This window comes from Triticum dicoccoides, chromosome 4B, assembly GCF_002162155.2.
Source record: "Triticum dicoccoides isolate Atlit2015 ecotype Zavitan chromosome 4B, WEW_v2.0, whole genome shotgun sequence".
Classification (NCBI taxonomy): Eukaryota; Viridiplantae; Streptophyta; class Magnoliopsida; order Poales; family Poaceae; genus Triticum; species Triticum dicoccoides.
Window position 1 is genome coordinate 507,267,904 of NC_041387.1, and position 19,033 is coordinate 507,286,936.

Consider the following 19,033-nt stretch of genomic DNA (forward strand, 5'->3'; position numbering starts at 1 on the left):
TAGGATCCATGTATCATAACAAAGCATGGACTTTGGTGGACTTGCTCGATGATCGGCAAGCCATTGAATAAATGGATCTTTAAGAAGAAGACGGACGTGGACGGTAATGTCACCGTCTGTGAAGCTCGACTTGTGGCGAAGAGTTTTTCACAAGTTCAAGGAGTTGACTACGATGAGATTTTCTCATCCGTAGCAATGCTTAAGTCCGTCGGAATCATGTTAGCATTAGCTGCATTTATGAAATCTGGCAAATGGATGTCAAGACGAGTTTCCTTACCAGTTTTCGTAAGGAAAGGTCAGAAAAGTTTTGTCGATCCTAAGGATGCTAAAAGGTATGCTGGCTCCAGCGATCCTTCTAAGGACTGGAGTAAGCATCTCGGAGTTGGAATGTGCGCTTTGATAAGATGATCAAAGATTTTGGGTTTATACAAAGTTCATGAGAAACTTGTATTTCCAAAGAAGTGAGTGGGAGCACAATGGAATTTCTGATGAGTGTATGTTGTTGACATATTGTTGATCAGAAATGATGTAGAATTTTCTGGAAAGCATATAGGGTTATTTGAAAGGTGTTTTTCAATAGAAAACCTGGATCAAGCTACTTGAACATTGAGCATCAAAATCTATGAGGATAGATGAAAATGCTTAATAATACTTTCAAATAAGCATATACCTTGACATGATCTTGAAGGTGTTCAAAATGGATCAGTCAAAGAAGGAGTTCTTACCTGAGATGTAAGGTATGAAGTTAAGACTTAAAGCTCGACCACGGCAGAAAAGAGAGAAAGGACGAAGGTCGTCCCCTATGCTTTAGACGTAGGCTCTACAGTATGCTATGCTATGTACCGCACCTGATGTGTGCCTTGCCACATGTCTGGCAAGAGGGTACAAAGGTGATCAAGGAGTGGATCACCAGATAGCGGTCAAAAAATTGTCCTTGGAGTAATAAGGATTTATTTCTCAATTATGGAGGTGATAAAGAGTTCCGCGTAAAGGGTTACGACGATGCAAGCTTTAACACCTATCCGAATGACTCTGAGTAGCAAACCAGATACGTATAGTGGAGCAACCATTTGGAATAGCTCCAAGTTGAGCGTGGAAGCTGCATCTAGGATATGACATATATATTTGTAAAGCACACACGAATCTGAAAGGTTCAGACCCGTTGACTAAGAACCTCTCTCACAAGCAAAACATGATCAAACCCCAGAACTCATTGAGTCTTAATCACATGATGATGTGAACTAGTTTAGTGACACTAGTAAACTCTTTGGATGTTGGTCACATGGTGATGTGACCTATGAGTGTTAATCACATGCGATGTGAACAAGATTATTGACTCTAGTGCAAGTGGGAGACTGTTGGAAATATGCCCTAGAGGCAATAATAAATTCGTTATTATTATATTTCCTTGTTCATGATAATCGTTTATTATCCATGCTATAATTGTATTGATAAGAAACTCAGATACATGTGTGGATACATAGACAACACCATGTCCCTAGTAAGCCTCTGATTGACTAGCTCGTTGATCAATAGATGGTTACGGTTTCCTGACCATGGACATTGGATGTCATTGATAACGGGATCACATCATTAGGAGAATGATGTGATGGACAAGACCCAATCCTAAGCCTAGCACAAGGATCGTATAGTTCGTATGCTAAAGCTTTTCTAATGTCAAGTATCATTCCTTAGACCATGAGATTGTGCAACTCCCGGATACCGTAGGAATGCTTTGGGTGTACCAAACGTCACAACATAACTGGGTGGCTATAAAGGTGCACTACAGGTATCTCTGAAAGTGTATGTTGGGTTGGCACGAATCGAGACTGGGATTTGTCACTCCGTGTAAACGGAGAGGTATCTCTGGGCCCACTCGGTAGGACATCATCATAATGTGCACAATGTGACCAAGGGGTTGATCACGGGATGATGTGTTACGGAACGAGTAAAGAGACTTGCCGGTAACGAGATTGAACAAGGTATCGGTATACCGACGATCGAATCTCGGGCAAGTACTATACCGCTAGACAAAGGGAATTGTATACGGGATTGATTGAGTCCTTGACATCGTGGTTCATCCGATGAGATCATCGTGGAACATGTGGGAGCCAACATGGGTATCCAGATCCCGCTGTTGGTTATTGACCGGAGAACGTCTCGGTCATGTCTGCATGGTTCCCGAACCCGTAGGGTCTACACACTTAAGGTTCGATGACGCTAGGATTATAAAGGAAGTTTGTATGTGGTTACCGAATGTTGTTCGGAGTCCCGGATGAGATCCCGGACGTCACGAGGAGTTCCGGAATGGTCCGGAGGTAAAGATTTATATATGGGAAGTCCTGTTTTGGTCACCTGAAAAGTTTCGGGTTTTATCGGTAACGTACCAAGACCACCGGGAGGGTCCCAGGGGTCCACCAAGTGGGGCCACCGGCCCCGGAGGGCTGCATGGGCCAAGTGTGGGAGGGGACCAGCCCCAGGTGGGCTGGTGCGCCCCCCCCCCCCACAAGGGCCCAAGGCGCCTAGGGTTTGGGGAGGGGGTGCTTCCACCTAACTTGGGGGGCAAGTTTCCCCCCTCTCCCCCCTTGGCCGCCACCCTTAGATGGGATTGGGGGCAGCCGCACCCCTTGGGGTGGAAACCCTAGAGGGGGCGCACCCCCCTCCCTCTCCCCTATATATACTTGAGGGTTTTGGGGCTGCCAACACATGAGTTTGACCTCTCCTTGGCGCAGCCCTACCTCTCTCCCTTCTCCTCTCCCGCGGTGCTTGGCGAAGCCTGCAGGATTGCCACGCTCCTCCACCACCACCACGCCGTTGTGCTGCTGCTGGATGGAGTCTTCCTCAACCTCTCCCTCTCTCCTTGCTGGATCAAGGCGTGGGAGACGTCACCGGGCTGTACGTGTGTTGAACGCGGAGGTGCCGTCCGTTCGGCACTAGGATCTCCGGTGATTTGGATCACGACGAGTATGACTCCTTCAACCCCGTTCTCTTGAACGCTTCCGCTTAGCGATCAACAAGGGTATGTAGATGCACTCTCCTTCCCCTCGTTACTAGGTTCTCCATAGATAGATCTTGGTGACACGTAGGAAAATTTTAAATTTCTGCTACGTTCCCCAACAGATACGTCTCCACCGTATCTACTTTTCCAAACACTTTTGCCCTTGTTTTGGACTCTAACTTGTATGATTTGAATGGAACTAACCTGGACTGACGCTGTTTTCAGCAGAACTGCCATGGTGTTGTTTCTTGTGCAGAAAATAAAAATTCTCGGAATGTCCTGAAACTCCACGGAACACCTTAGAAAAAATAAAGAAAAATCCTCGCAAAAGATGAATACCAGGGGGCCCACACCTTGCTCACGAGGGTGGGGGCGCCCCCCCTAGGCGCGCCCCCTACCTCATGGGCCCCCTGGTGGCCCCCGACGCCAACTCTTACTCCATATATTGGCTTTCGGGGAGAAAAAAATCAGAGAGAAGAAATCATTGCGTTTTACGATACGGAGCCGCCGCCAAGCCCTAATCTCTCTCGGGAGGGCTGATCTGGAGTCCGTTCGGGGCTCCGGAGAGGGGGATTCGTCGCCGTCGTCATCATCAACCATCCTCCATCACCAATCTCATGATGCTCACCGCCGTGCGTGAGTAATTGCATAGTAGGCTTGCTGGACGGTGATGGGTTGGATGAGATTTATCATGTAATCGAGTTAGTTTTGTTAGGGTTTGATCCCTAGTATCCATTATGTTCTGAGATTGATGTTGCTATGACTTTGCTATGCTTAATGCTTGTCACTAGGGCCCGAGTGCCATGATTTCAGATCTGAACCTATTATGTTTTCATGAATATATGTGTGTTCCAGATCCTATCTTGCAAGTCTATAGTTATCTACTATGTGTTATGATCCAGCAACCCCGAAGTGACAATAATCGGGACCACTCCCGGTGATGACCATAGTTTGAGGAGTTCATGTATTCACTATGTGCTAATGCTTTGTTCCGGTTCTCTACTAAAAGGAGGCCTTAATATCCCTTAGTGTCCAATAGGACCCCGCTGCCACGGGAGGGTAGGACAAAAAATGTCATGCAAGTTCTTTTCCATAAGCATGTATGACTATATACGAAATACATGCCTACATTACATTGATGAATTGGAGCTAGTTCTGTGTCACCCTATGTTATGACTGCTACATGATGAACCACATCCGGCATAATTATCCATCGCTAATCCGGTGCCTACGAGTTTTCCATATACTGGTTTACGCTTATTTACTTTTTCGTTGCTACTGTTACAATCACTACAAAATACCAAAAACATTACTTTTACTGTCTTTACTTTTGTTACCGTTACCACCACTATCATATTACTTTGCTACTAAACACTTTGCTGCAGATACTAAGTTTCCAGGTGTGGTTGAATTGACAACTCAGCTGCTAATACTTGAGAATATTCTTTGGCTCCCCTTGTGTCGAATCAATAAATTTGGGTTGAATACTCTACCCTTGAAAACTGTTGCGATCCCCTATACTTGTGGGTTATCACACCACAATCGTGCTGGGTAATGGCCGAAAATCTTTGTTTTGGCATGACGATTGGACGGGAAGAGCCCCCCTGAGGCTGTTGGCCCCCGAGCTATACAAAATTGCCACCAGAAAGCAGAGATTGGTGATGAAGGAGCTTCAAGATGAGAATTGGATCAGATCTATCGCCCGTCTGGCATCGCCCGCCCAACTACACAAGTTCATTACGCTTGCATCTGTGACCTCTCAGATTGCATTATCCGCTGACCAGGAGGACTCCATTTCTTGGCGATAGACCCCTAATGGCATCTACTTCGCTACTTCAGCTTACGCGGCCCAGTTCTCTGGATCCTTCCCCAGGTTCTCCCCGTCCAAGATTTGGGAGGCAGACGCGGAGCCAAAATGCAAGCCCTTCTCATGGCTAGTGCTCCATGGGAAGTGAAGGAAATATGCCCTAGAGGCAATAATAAAGTTATTATTTATCTCCTCATATCATGATAAATGTTTATTATTCATGCTAGAATTGTATTAACCGGAAACATGATACATGTGTGAATACATAGACAAACATATAGTCACTAGTATGCCTCTACTTGACTAACTCATTAATCAAAGACGGTTATGTTTCCTAACCATAGACATGTGTTGTCATTTGATTAATGGGATCACATCATTAGAAGAATGATGTGATTGACATGACCCATTCCGTTAGCCTAGCACTTGATCGTTTAGTATACTGCTATTGCTTTCTTCATGACTTATACATGTTCCTGTAACTATGGGAAATATGCAACTCCCGTTTACTGGAGGAACACTTTGGGTACTACCAAACGTCACAACGTAACTGGGTGATTATAAAGGAGTACTACAGGTGTCTCCGAAGGTACATGTTGAGTTGGCGTATTTCGAGATTAGGTTTTGTCACTCCGATTGTCGGAGAGGTATCTCTGGGCCCTCTCGGTAATGCACATCATTATAAGCCTTGCAAGAAATGTGACCAAATGAGTTGGTTACGGGATGATGCATTACGGAACGAGTAAAGAGACTTGCCGGTAACGAGATTGAACTAGGTATTGGATACCGACGATCAAATCTCGGGCAAGTAACATACCGATGACAAAGGGAACAACGTATGTTGTTATGCGGTTTGACCGATAAAGATCTTCGTAGAATATGTAGGAACCAATATGGGCATCCAGGTCCCACTATTGGTTATTGACCGAGAATGGTTCTAGGTCATGTCTACATAGTTCTTGAACCCGTAGGGTCCGCACGCTTAACGTTATGATGACAGTTTTATTATGAGTTTATAAGTTTTGATGTACCGAAGTTTGTTCGGAGTCCCGGATGTGATCACAGACATGACGAGGAGTCTCGAAATGGTCGAGACATAAAGATTGATATATTGGAAGCCTATGTTTGGACATCGGAAAGGTTCCGGGTGAAATCGGGATTTTACCGGAACACCGGGGGGTTACCGGAACCCTCCCGGGGGTTAATGGGCCTTAGTGGGCCATGAGGGAGAAGAGGAGGGCCGGCCAGGGCAGGCCGCGCGCCCCCTCCCCCCTAGTCCTAATAGGACAAGGAAGGGGGGGCGGCGCCCCCCTCTCCTCTTTCCCCTCCCCCCTTTCCTTCTCCACCAAGGCAAGAGGGGGGAGTCCTACTCCCAGTGGGAGTAGGACTCCTCCAGGCGCACCCCAAGGGGGCCGGCCGCACCTCCCCCTCCCTCCTTTATATACGGGGGCAGGGGGGCACCCCATAACACACAAGTTGATCTATGAATCGTTCCTTAGCCGTGTGCGGTGCCCCCCTCCACCATATTCCACCTCGGTCATATCGTCGCGGAGTTTAGGCGAAGCCCTGCGCCGGTAGAGCATCATCATCGTCACCACGCCGTCGTGCTGACGGAACTCATCCCGAAGCTTTGCTGGATCGGAGCCCGGGGATCGTCATCGAGCTGAACGTGTGCTGAACTCGGAGGTGTCGTACGTTCGGTGCTTGGATCGGTCGGATCGTGAAGACGTACGACTACATCAATCGCGTTGTCATAACGCTTCCGCTTACGGTCTACGAGGGTACGTGGACGGACACTCTCCCCTCTCGTTGCTGTGCCAACACCATGATCTTGCATGTACGTAGGAAATTTTTTGAAATTACTATGTTCCCCAACAGTGGCATCCGAGCCTAGGTTTTATGCGTTGATGTTATATGCACGAGTAGAACACAAGTGAGTTGTGGGCGATATAAGTCATACTGCTTACCAGCATGTCGTACTTTGGTTCAGCGGCATTGTGAGATGAAGCGGTCCGGACCGACATTACGCGTACGCTTACGCGAGACTGGTTTCACCGCTACGAGCACTCGTTGCTTAAAGGTGACCGGCGGGTGTCTGTCTCTCTCACTTTAGTTGAACCGAGTGTGGCTACACCCGGTCCTTGCGAAGGTTAAAACAGCACCAACTTGACAAACTATCGTTGTGGTTTTGATGCGTAGGTAAGAACGGTTCTTGCTAAGCCCGTAGCAGCCACGTAAAAATTGCAACAACAAAGTAGAGGACGTCTAACTTGTTTTTGCAGGGCATGTTGTGATGTGATATGGTCAAGACGTGATGCTATATTTTATTGTATGAGATGATCATGTTTTGTAACCGAAGTTATCGGAAACTGGCAGGAGCCATATGGTTGTCGCTTTATTGTATGAAATGCAAACGCCCTGTAATTGATTTACTTTATCACTAAGCGATAGCGATAGTCGTAGAAGCAATAGATGGCGTAACGACAACGATGCTACGATGGAGATCAAGGTGTCGCGCCGGTGACGATGGTGATCATGACGGTGCTTCGAAGATAGAGATCACAAGCACAAGATGATGATGACCATATCATATCACTTATATTGATTGCATGTGATGTTTATCCTTTATGCATGTTATCTTGCTTTGATTGACGGTAGCATTTTAAGATGATCTCTCACTTAATAATCAAGAAGTGTTCTCCCTGAGTATGCACCGTTGCGAAAGTTCTTCGTGCTGAGACACCACGTGATGATCGGGTGTGATAGGCTCTACGTTCAAATACAACGGGTGCAAAACAGTTGCACACGCGGAATACTCAGGTCATACTTGACGAGCCTAGCATATACAGATATGGCCTCGGAACACGGAGACCGAAAGGTCGAACGTGAATCATATAGTAGATATGATCAACATAGTGATGTTCACCATTGAAACTACTCCATCTCACGTGATGATCGGACATGGTTTAGTTGATTTGGATCACGTGATCACTTAGATGACAAGAGAGATGTCTGTCTAAGTGGGAGTTCTTTAGTAATATGATTAATTGAACTTAAATTTATCATGAACTTAGTACCTGATAGTATTTTGCTTGTCTATGTTTGTTTGTAGATAGATGGCTCGTGTTGTTGTTCCGTTAAATTTTAATGCGTTCCTTGAGAAAGCAAAGTTGAAAGATGATGGTAGCAATTACACAGACTGGGTCCGTAACCTGAGGATTATCCTCATTGCTGCACAGAAAAGTTACATCCTGGAAGCACCGCTGGGTGCCAGGCCTGCTGCTGATGCAACTGACGACGTTAAGAACGTCTGGCAGAGCAAAGCTGATGACTACTTGATAGTTCAGTGTGCCATGCTTTACGGCTTAGAACCGGGTCTTCAACAACGTTTTGAACGTCATGGAGCATATGAGATGTTTCAGGAATTGAAGTTAATATTTCAAGCAAATGCCCGGATTGAGAGATATGAAGTCTCCAATAAGCTCTATAGCTGCAAGATGGAGGAGAATAGTTCTGTCAGTGAACACATACTCAAAATGTCTAGGTATAATAATCACTTGATTCAACTGGGAGTTAATCTTCCTGATGATAGTGTCATTGACAGAATTCTTCAATCACTGCCACCAAGCTACAAGAGCTTCGTGATGAACTATAATATGCAAGGGATGAACAAGACTATTCCCGAGCTCTTCGCGATGCTAAAAGCCGCGGAGGTAGAAATCAAGAAGGAGCATCAAGTGTTGATGGTTAACAAGACCACCAGTTTCAAGAAAAAGGGCAAAGGGAAGAAGAAGGGGAACTTCAAAAAGAACAGCAAGCAAGTTGCTGCTCAAGAGAAGAAACACAAGTCTGGACCTAAGCCTGAAACTGAGTGCTTATACTACAAGCAGACTGGACACTGGAAGCGGAACTGCCCCAAGTATTTGGCGGATAAGAAGGATGGCAAAGTGAACAAAGGTATATGTGATATACATGTTATTGATGTGTACCTTACTAATGCTCGCAGTAGCACCTGGGTATTTGATACTGGTTCTGTTGCTAATATTTGCAACTCAAAACAGGGACTATGAATTAAGCGAAGATTGGCTAAGGACGAGGTGACGATGCGCGTGGGAAATGGTTCCAAAGTCGATGTGATCGCGGTCGGCACGCTACCTCTACATCTACCATTGGGATTAGTTTTAGACCTAAATAATTGTTATTTGGTGCCAGCGTTGAGCATGAACATTATATCTGGATCTTGTTTGATGCGAGACGGTTATTCATTTAAATCAAAGAATAATGGTTGTTCTATTTATATGAGTAATATCTTTTATGGTCATGCACCCTTGAAGAGTGGTCTATTTTTATTGAATCTCGATAGTAGTAATACACATATTCATAGTGTTGAAACCAAAAGATGCAGAGTTGATAACGATAGTGCAACTTATTTGTGGCACTACCGTTTAGGTCATATCGGTGTAAAGCGCATGAAGAAACTCCATACTGATGGGCTTTTGGAATCACTTGATTATGAATCACTTGGTACTTGCGAACCGTGCCTCATGGGCAAGATGACTAAAACGCCGTTCTCCAGAACTATGGAGCGAGCAACTGATTTGTTGGAGATCATACATACTGATGTTTGTGGTCCAATGAATGTTGAGGCTCGCGGCGGGTATCGTTATTTTCTCACCTTCACAGATGATTTGAGCAGATATGGGTATATCTACTTAATCAAACACAAGTCTGAAACATTTGAAAAGTTCAAAGAATTTCAGAGTGAAGTGGAAAATCATCGTAACAAGAAAATAAAGTTTCTATGATCTGATCGTGGAGGAGAATATTTGAGTTACGAGTTTGGTCTACACTTGAAACAATGTGGAATAGTTTCGCAACTCACGCCACCCGGAACACCACAACAAAATGGTGTGTTCGAACATCGTAATCGTACTTTACTAGATATGGTGCGATCTATGATGTCTCTTACTGATTTACCACTATCGTTTTGGGGTTATGCTTTAGAGACGGCCGCATTCACGTTAAATAGGGCACCATCAAAATCCGTTCAGACAACACCTTATGAACTATGGTTTGGCAAGAAACGAAAGTTGTCGTTTCTTAAAGTTTGGGGCTGCGATGCTTATGTGAAGAAACTTCAACCAGATAAGCTCGAACCGAAATCGGAGAAATGTGTCTTCATAGGATACCCAAAAGAGACTATTGGGTACACCTTCTATCACAGATCTGAGGGCAAGATTTTCGTTGCTAAAATCGGATCCTTTCTAGAGAAGGAGTTTCTCTCGAAAGAAGTGAGTGGGAGGAAAGTAGAACTTGATGAGATAACTATATCTGCTCCCTTGTTGGAAAGTAGTTCATCACAAGAACCGGTTCCTGTGGCAACTACACCAACTAGTGAGGAAGCTGATGGTATTGATCATGAAACTTCAGATCAAGTTTCTACTGAACCTCGTAGGTCTACCAGAGTAAGATCCGCACCAGATTGGTACGGTAATCCTATTCTGGAAGTCATGTTACTTGACCATGATGAACCTACGAACTATGAGGAAGCGATGATGAGCCCAGATTCCGTAAAATGGCTAGAGGCCATGAAATCTGAGATGGGATCCATGTACGAAAACAAAGTATGGACTTTGGTTGACTTGCCCGATGATCGGCAAGCCATTGAGAATAAATGGATTTTTAAGAAGAAGATTGATGCTGATGGTAATATAACTGTCTATAAAGCTCGACTTGTTGCGAAAGGTTTTCGACAAGTTCAAGGGGTTGACTACGATGAGACTTTCTCACCCGTAGCGATGCTTAAGTCTGTCCGAATCATGTTAGCTATTGCTGCATTTCATGATTATGAAATTTGGCAAATGGATGTCAAAGCTGCATTCTTGAATGGATTTCTGGAAGAAGAGTTGTATATGATGCAACCAGAAGGTTTTGTTGATCCAAAAGGTGCTAACAAAGTGTGCAAGCTCCAGTGATCCATTTATGGACTGGTGCAAGCATCTCGGAGTTGGAATAAATGTTTTGATAGTGTGATCAAAGCATATGGTTTTATACAGACTTTTGGAGAAGCCTGTATTTACAAGAAAGTGAGTGGGAGCTCTGTAGCATTTCTGATTTTATATGTAGATGACATATTATTAATTGGAAATGATATAGAATTTCTGGATAGCATAAAGGGATACTTGAATAAAAGTTTTTCAATGAAAGACCTCGGTGAAGCTGCTTACATATTGGGCATCAAGATCTATAGAGATAGATCAAGACGCTTAATAGGACTTTCACAAAGCACATACCTTGACAAAATTTTGAAAAAGTTCAAAATGGATCAGGCAAAGAAAGGTTTCTTGCCTGTGCTACAAGGTGTGAAGTTGAGTCAAACTCAATGCCCGACCACAGCAGAAGATAGAGAGAAAATGAAAGATGTTCCCTATGCTTCAGCCATAGGCTCTATCATGTATGCAATGTTGTGTACCAGACCTGATGTATGCTTAGCAATAAGCTTGGCAGGAAGGTACCAAAGTAATCCAGGAGTGGATCACTGGACAGCGGTCAAGAACATCCTGAGATACCTGAAAAGGACTAAGGATATGTTTCTCGTATATGGAGGTGACAAAGAGCTAGTCGTAAATGGTTACGTTGATGCAAGCTTTGACACTGATCCGGACGATTCTAAATCGCAAACCGGATACGTGTTTTTATTAAACGGTGGAGCTGTAAGTTGGTGCAGTCCTAAACAAAGCGTCGTGGCAGGATCTACATGTGAAGCGGAGTACATAGCTGCTTCTGAAGCAGCAAATGAAGGAGTCTGGATGAAGGAGTTCATTACCGATCTAGGTGTCATACCTAGTGCATCGGGACCAATGAAGATCTTCTGTGACAATACTGGTGCAATTGCTTTGGCAAAGGAATCCAGATTTCACAAGAGGACCAAGCACATCAAGAGACGCTTCAATTCCATTCGGGACCAAGTCCAAGTGGGAGACATAGAAATTTGCAAAATATATACGGATCTGAATGTTGCAGACCCGTTGACTAAGCCTCTCTCACGAGCAAAACATGATCAACACCAAGACTCCATGGGTGTTAGAATCATTACTATGTAATCTAGATTATTGACTCTAGTGCAAGTGGGAGACTGAAGGAAATATGCCCTAGAGGCAATAATAAAGTTATTATTTATTTCCTCATATCATGATAAATGTTTATTATTCATGCTAGAATTGTATTAACCGGAAACATGATACATGTGTGAATACATAGAAAAACATATAGTCACTAGTATGCCTCTACTTGACTAGCTCATTAATCAAAGATGGTTATGTTTCCTAACCATAGACATGTGTTGTCATTTGATTAATGGGATCACATCATTAGAAGAATGATGTGATTGACATGACCCATTCCGTTAGCCTAGCACTTGATCGTTTAGTATACTGCTATTGCTTTCTTCATGACTTATACATGTTCCTGTAACTATGAGAAATATGCAACTCCCGTTTACCGGAGGAACACTTTGGGTACTACCAAACGTCACAACGTAACTGGGTGATTATAAAGGAGTACTACAGGTGTCTCCGAAGGTACATGTTGAGTTGGCGTATTTCGAGATTAGGTTTTGTCACTCCGATTGTCGGAGAGGTATCTCTGGGCCCTCTCGGTAATGCACATCATTATAAGCCTTGCAAGCAATGTGACCAAATGAGTTGGTTACAGGATGATGCATTACGGAACGAGTAAAGAGACTTGCCAGTAACGAGATTGAACTAGGTATTGGATACCGATGATCAAATCTCGGGCAAGTAACATACCGATGACAAAGGGAACAACGTATGTTGTTATGCGGTTTGACCGATAAAGATCTTCGTAGAATATGTAGGAACCAATATGGGCATCCAGGTCCCGCTATTGGTTATTGACCGAGAATGGTTCTAGGTCATGTCTACATAGTTCTCGAACCCGTAGGGTCCGCACGCTTAACGTTACGATGACAGTTTTATTATGAGTTTATAAGTTTTGATGTACCGAAGTTTGTTCGGAGTCCCGGATGTGATCACGGACATGACGAGGAGTCTCGAAATGGTCGAGACATAAAGATTGATATATTGGAAGCCTATGTTTGGACATCGGAAAGGTTCCGGGTGAAATCGGGATTTTACCGGAACACCGGGGGGTTACCGGAACCCTCCCGGGGGTTAATGGGCCTTAGTGGGCCATGAGGGAGAAGAGGAGGGCAGGCCGCGTGCCCCCTCCCCCCCTAGTCCGAATAGGACAAGGAAGGGGGGGGGGCGGCGCCCCCCTCTCCTCTTTCCCCTCCCCCCTTTCCTTCTCCACCAAGGCAAGAGGGGGGAGTCCTACTCCCGGTGGGAGTAGGACTCCTCCAGGCGCACCCCAAGGGGGCCAGCCGCACCTCCCCCTCCCTCCTTTATATACGGGGGCAGGGGGGCACCCCATAACACACAAGTTGATCTACGGATCGTTCCTTAGCCGTGTGCGGTGCCCCCCTCCACCATATTCCACCTCGGTCATATCGTCGCGGAGTTTAGGCGAAGCCCTGCGCCAGTAGAGCATCATCATCGTCACCACGCCGTCGTGCTGACGGAACTCATCCCCGAAGCTTGCTGGATCGGAGCCCGGGGATCGTCATCGAGCTGAACGTGTGCTGAACTCGGAGGTGCCGTACGTTCGGTGCTTGGATCGGTCGGATCGTGAAGACGTACGACTACATCAACCACGTTGTCATAACGCTTCCGCTTACGGTCTACGAGGGTACGTGGACGGACACTCTCCCCTCTCGTTGCTATGCCATCACCATGATCTTGCATGTACGTAGGAATTTTTTTGAAATTACTACGTTCCCCAACAGGAAGATCCTCACGACGGACATGCTAGACATTCGCGGTTGGCCGCATGACCCTCGTTGCCCTCTGTGCCTGAGGGCACCAAAAACGGCAACTCGCCTTTGCAAGGACTGCCCGTTTATGGTCGTGATATGGTCGCATGTCCATGCGTGGGCCCGGGAGGCGCTGATGGACGCGATGTCGCTCCCACCTTGCATGGGGATCCCGGACTGGTTGGATATGCTCATTACTCCTCTATCCAAGGAGGACAGACGCCGTCCCAGTGGCCGCTTCCTCTACACCATCTGGAATTCTAGAAGGAGCGCAACCTTAGTATTTTCAACGGAACCCGTCTAACCCATTTGGAGGTGGCGGCTCTCGCACTGGACGACATAAGACAGAGGGCCATGGCTTTCGGCAGGGTCCAAGTGGCGACTGGTATTGGTTGATTTGTAAGGCACTTTTGATTTGTGGAGGGCTTTTGTCGGGTTCCTCCGAAAAACCCGACATATTTGTACATAAACCTTTTTTCGTCTGAAATAAAAAGGCAGTGCCCCTGCCGGTTCCTCGAAAAAAAGCCCAGACGTATAGGTCGGCATGAGGCGTCTGAGTGAGTCAGGATTTTGTGCCCCGGCAGTTCTTTTAGGAGGGCCGGTTTGCGCCGGCCCGATGTAGATGCTCTCACTTCACTTCGTATGTACTTACATGCTTATTCGCAAAAAAAAGTATGTACATACAGTACATGCTTATATTTTTGTTTTCAGAGAAATGTATGCAGCCCCATCTAGTAGAAAGCTAACTAATGATGGCACATTTGACACTAAAAATATCCAAGCCAAGCACAAGGGGCGCCGAATCGCGGACGCCAACATGCCATGCACCATTCGTGCAAGATGAGAAGCCGCAGACGAAGGGCAACAACAGCACAGCGGACGCACGGGAGACAATTGAGATCCAGCCTGAAATCACTCTTCCTCCGGTGCCTCTACGCGAATTCCGCTCGCTTCCGCTCACCTGCCACCCGTCGCCGTCCCTTGCGTCCCACACTCCATATATACCAGCAGCGAGCACTCCGCCCCTTTCACTAGTCAGTTGCCTCCCTCCGGAGCTCACCTCACCCACCCACCTCGCCTCCCCCCCCAACGCCACCCATCCCATCTCATGGCTCTCGTCCGGCAGCGCCGCCAGCTACCCCACCTCACCCTCCCGCTCGACCACTTCGCCCTGCGCGCCCCGCCGCCGCCGCCCCCCGCCGTCGCGCCGTGCGAGGGCCTCGCCCGCCTCTCCGACTACGAGAGGATCTCCCAGCTCGGCCAGGGCAACGGCGGCACCGTCTTCAAGGCGCGCCACCGCCGCACCGCGCAGCAGGTCGCGCTCAAGCTCTTCGCCGCGGGGGACGGGGATCCCTCCGCGGCCCGCGAGGCCGAGATACTCATGCTCGCCTCGGGCGCGCCGCACGTCGTGCGCCTCCACGCCGTCATCCCGTCGCCCGCGGCGGAGCAGCCGGCGGCGCTGGCGCTCGAGCTCGTGTCGGGGGGCTCCCTCGCGGGCCTCCTCCGCGCGCTGGGCCGGCCCATGGGGGAGCGCCCCATCGCCGCCGTGGCGCGGCAGGCGCTGCTGGGGCTCGCGGCCCTGCACGCGCTCCGCGTCGTGCACCGCGACCTCAAGCCCGCGAACCTGCTGGTCGGCGCGGGCGGCGAGGTGAAGATCGCCGACTTCGGCGCCGGCAAGGTCCTGCGGCGGCGGCTGGACCCCTGCGCGTCCTACGTCGGCACGGCCGCCTACATGTCCCCGGAGCGGTTCGACCCGGAGACCTACTCCGGCGACTACGACCCGTACGCGGCGGACGTGTGGAGCCTCGGTATGGCGATCCTGGAGTTGTACCTGGGCCACTTCCCGCTCCTCCCCGCGGGGCAGCGCCCGGACTGGGCCGCGCTCATGTGCGCCATCTGCTTCGGCGAGGCGCCCGAGGCCCCCGCCGCGGCGTCGGACGAGTTCCGGGACTTCGTGGCCCGGTGCCTGGAGAAGAAGGCCGGGCGGCGCGCGTCCGTGGCGGAGCTGCTCGGGCACCCCTTCATCGCGGAGCGCGACGCGGAGGAGGCGCAGCGCTGCCTCGCCGCGCTGGTGGCGGAGGCGGCGGAGCTGGGCGACCAGTAGCCGCCGGTTAATTAGTAGGAGGAGAGTTAGGAGTCCATCAAAGCTGATGTGTACATAATCTTCGCCACGGGGAGGAATAAACCTGTCCCATGTGGCGTTTCCCTTTTCACCTTTTTGCCGTATCCAAGGATTCCTTCGTTTTTTCACGTGAATTGCAAGCGACAGTTTTGAGAATTGATACCTTCTTCATCAGAATCAGAAGCATAAGCATAACCCGTAAAAGGCTCAGTTCCTATCGGGAACAGCAGAGCGAACAGCAGACACAAGAAACATGCATTGCACAAGAGGAAATCGACATACAGGCGACATAGCTCTTTTTCTAGGGGAGATGAAATTTAAGAACTGCTACAGGCGACAAACTTCCTCCTGCTTCTTGTCCCGCAGTTGAGTAGTAGTACAATAATCGCAAACACATCCTATAGGCTATAGACGGTGCGGTGCCACGTCTTCTTTTCTACGGGTACATGATTTGCCATTTTCAATGACGGTGCCTATGTGGCAGAAAGGCCATTTAACAATTTTCTAATCTTGATGAACGATGATCACTGATGACATGGGCTGAGCATACGTACGAGGGTACCGGTGGAGATGGCTTAAACAAAGGCCAATGCTGGGGTTTCTGGATTCTTGTGGTGCTCCAAGTCTCGCGAATATGCCAATTCTTGTGGTACTATTGTACAGTATATGATATAGGGAACTATTGAGATGGCCCGAAATCAGTGCGCTAGCCGATCACAGATTAGTTATCAATCAGTGGCGCAAATTAAACAACACGGGACAGAGCGAAAAGGTGTACAAAACCCAGCAGTTGTCTGCTAAAAGTATTGGTTGCGCTGATAACGTAGTCTTAACGATCGATCGATAGGGTTTTCAATTAGATCGACAGCACACTGTTTGTCCTGCACGGAGTACTTGCATTTCCGTTAGGCAGCGCGTGCAATGGGGAATGCAATGGATGCCACCGCCTCACCCGATCGCCAGCACATTCAAAATGTGCAAACGGCGCGTTCGTTGCCGCTCCGCTCAAGTACTTGGGCATATGCTGCATCCTTGATTTTCTGCAAGTACCAAGTATAGTACTAGCAGCACACGCGCACGACCAGATAGATTCCAATTCCAAGCACGGCCGCGCTTATCCCAGACGATGTGGAACCGGCAGGCCTGCCTGTATCCATCCACCTTCCAAGCTTCCACCGCTCACGGCCTCACGGTGCGGCTCATCGCTGTCGTTCTCGATCTGGACGCGACCACGGACGAGAGGAAGGGGGTCCTGGCCTGGGCACGTATCCCCGCTGCAGAATCTCTCCTCTCCTCTGAACCAGACGGCACCGCCCCCCTGCCGGTCGCCGTTTTGTCAACGTGGATGGATACGTGCGGGGAGCAGTACAGACGGGCAGACCGGTCGCATCGGCAAGCAGCAAGGATTTTTATTTGCGACGATGGCCATCTCGTTTGGATGGACGGAATCATCGGAGATGGTTCGCAAGAAGAAAAACTGCGTGCGCTGCGGTGCGCCAGCTGGGATCGGAGGATTTTGCGTGTTGCCCGCTGCGCCGATCCAGAGCCATGGAACAAGCGGTGCTGCGTTGCCAGGAAGCTGGAAGCTGGAAGCTCGCGAGTTTGGCGATGTCAGGCGGTGCTGCATGAGCATTTAGTGGAAATTCTTAGATAGACCAAAAACAGAAAATAACAATTCTTAGATAGACCAAAAACAGAAAATAATTATTCTTAGATAGACCAAAAACAGAAAATAATAATAATAAAATGCGCATCCAGGGAATCGAACCCTGGTCAGTACCGTGGGAGGGTACTATGATACCACTACACCAGATGCGCTTTCATGGTGGCTATACTCCTGAAACAGTACTTATCCGAGTTCAAGAAGACATGAAAGAGTAACCGCCGCTCATCATGCCACGTGCTTACATAAGATAATAAAATGTATTTTTGGCATGACGACAAGCTCTATAGATGATTCATGTCCGGGAGCAAATACGGTTCTGATGTTAACTATGCTCGTTGTTTACATCCAACACGATTAGAAGATACCCCGCACGTTGTTGCGACGTCGAAAGCTTTTTTAGGCATTCTGAGTTGAGAAACAAAGGAAAGTTTTCCCGAAAAAAGAGAGAGCTAAAGTTTAACATGCATATTGTAATAGCTGCAGCATGAAATATCTTTCTCAATATTTTTTTGTTATGGCCAGGAAGAAGTCAACGGGAGATCAAACAGAGTACCAATCCGCATAGTTAACTTTTTAAACATGAGAAAATGTGTGATTATATATGATGGTTACATTCATAAAAAAATGGATAAAATAAGCCAAAGAGTAGATAAAACACATTATAAATGAGGTGAAGTGAGGAGACGGAAGTGTCAACGACGCTTGCAGTTTTAATTGCGATGACATGCCAAGTTTGTATGGGAAAGAAAACATTGAGATGTATGCATGTATCAATGCAATATGGGAAAGTTTGCTCTCCAAAAATATTAGATAAATGACCTGTACAGCAAAAGATAGTTATAGGTTTTTAATTATGAACATAACCGACATGTGAGAACAACCTCCCCTTACTCTCTTTTTATTTCCGGATATATTATGGTGTAAAAAATAAAGTATAGTCTATGAAAATAACACACACTGGGCATATCAGTAAAAAAACGAACATTACGAAGGGTGCAAATGAAGATAGTAAATCGAGAGGGTAAGAGCAATCTGACCTTGTCTCTCGTGTTCTTTCTGGGCCATTTTATCCTGCTCCAGTAACAAAGTTTGAAGTAGAATATATGATTCCAAATGAAAAGAACACACAGTGGGCAAATCAATAGAGAAATGAAAGCTATCAAAGGCAACGAGAATGAGTTGATATCTGCATACATATGGCATCAGATGTTAGACCTTATTAGATGTAATGAAATGATCTATCAGTTTTGTGAGTCAATAGCGGGCAGCAAGGTAGCAGGCATGACCTGATCACCGGGAAAATGTAACTCAAATCCTGCGAGAAATTGTAGAGTACCAAGGTTTGAGAAGAAACTGTCTATACCATCAGTCTGAGAATATATGGTGATAATTGTGCATAAATAGAAATTCAGGGTCACAAAATTAATGTGAAACTATGAAACACTAAAACAACAAAATTCATGGTGCAATAATTTTTAACAACATTATTTCCTTGCAAACTTCTGTTGGTCGAAGCAAGAGAAAATGCGCTGCATTACAGAGTTAGCCAT

The 19,033-nt window shown here is 47.1% G+C and overlaps 1 protein-coding gene and 1 non-coding gene across 2 annotated transcripts; one reads left to right on the plus strand and one right to left on the minus strand.

Moving 5' to 3' along the window:
• Window positions 1-14,744: 14,744 nt before the first annotated feature.
• On the plus strand, window positions 14,745-15,945 carry LOC119291143 (mitogen-activated protein kinase kinase 9-like). Its single transcript, XM_037569854.1, has one exon. It carries the CDS (start codon window positions 14,804-14,806, stop codon window positions 15,797-15,799), a length of 996 nt encoding a protein of 331 aa, XP_037425751.1. The 5' UTR covers window positions 14,745-14,803; the 3' UTR covers window positions 15,800-15,945.
• A 1,619-nt stretch (window positions 15,946-17,564) lies between these two features.
• Window positions 17,565-17,635, minus strand: TRNAG-CCC. Its single transcript has one exon. It is a non-coding gene; the product is annotated as a tRNA-Gly (tRNA).
• Window positions 17,636-19,033: the final 1,398 nt, after the last annotated feature.

Coding starts and splice junctions, on each gene's coding strand:
- LOC119291143 (XM_037569854.1), top strand. CDS start 14,804: ATGGCTCTCGTCCGGCAGCGCCGCCAGCTACCCCACCTCACCCTCCCG.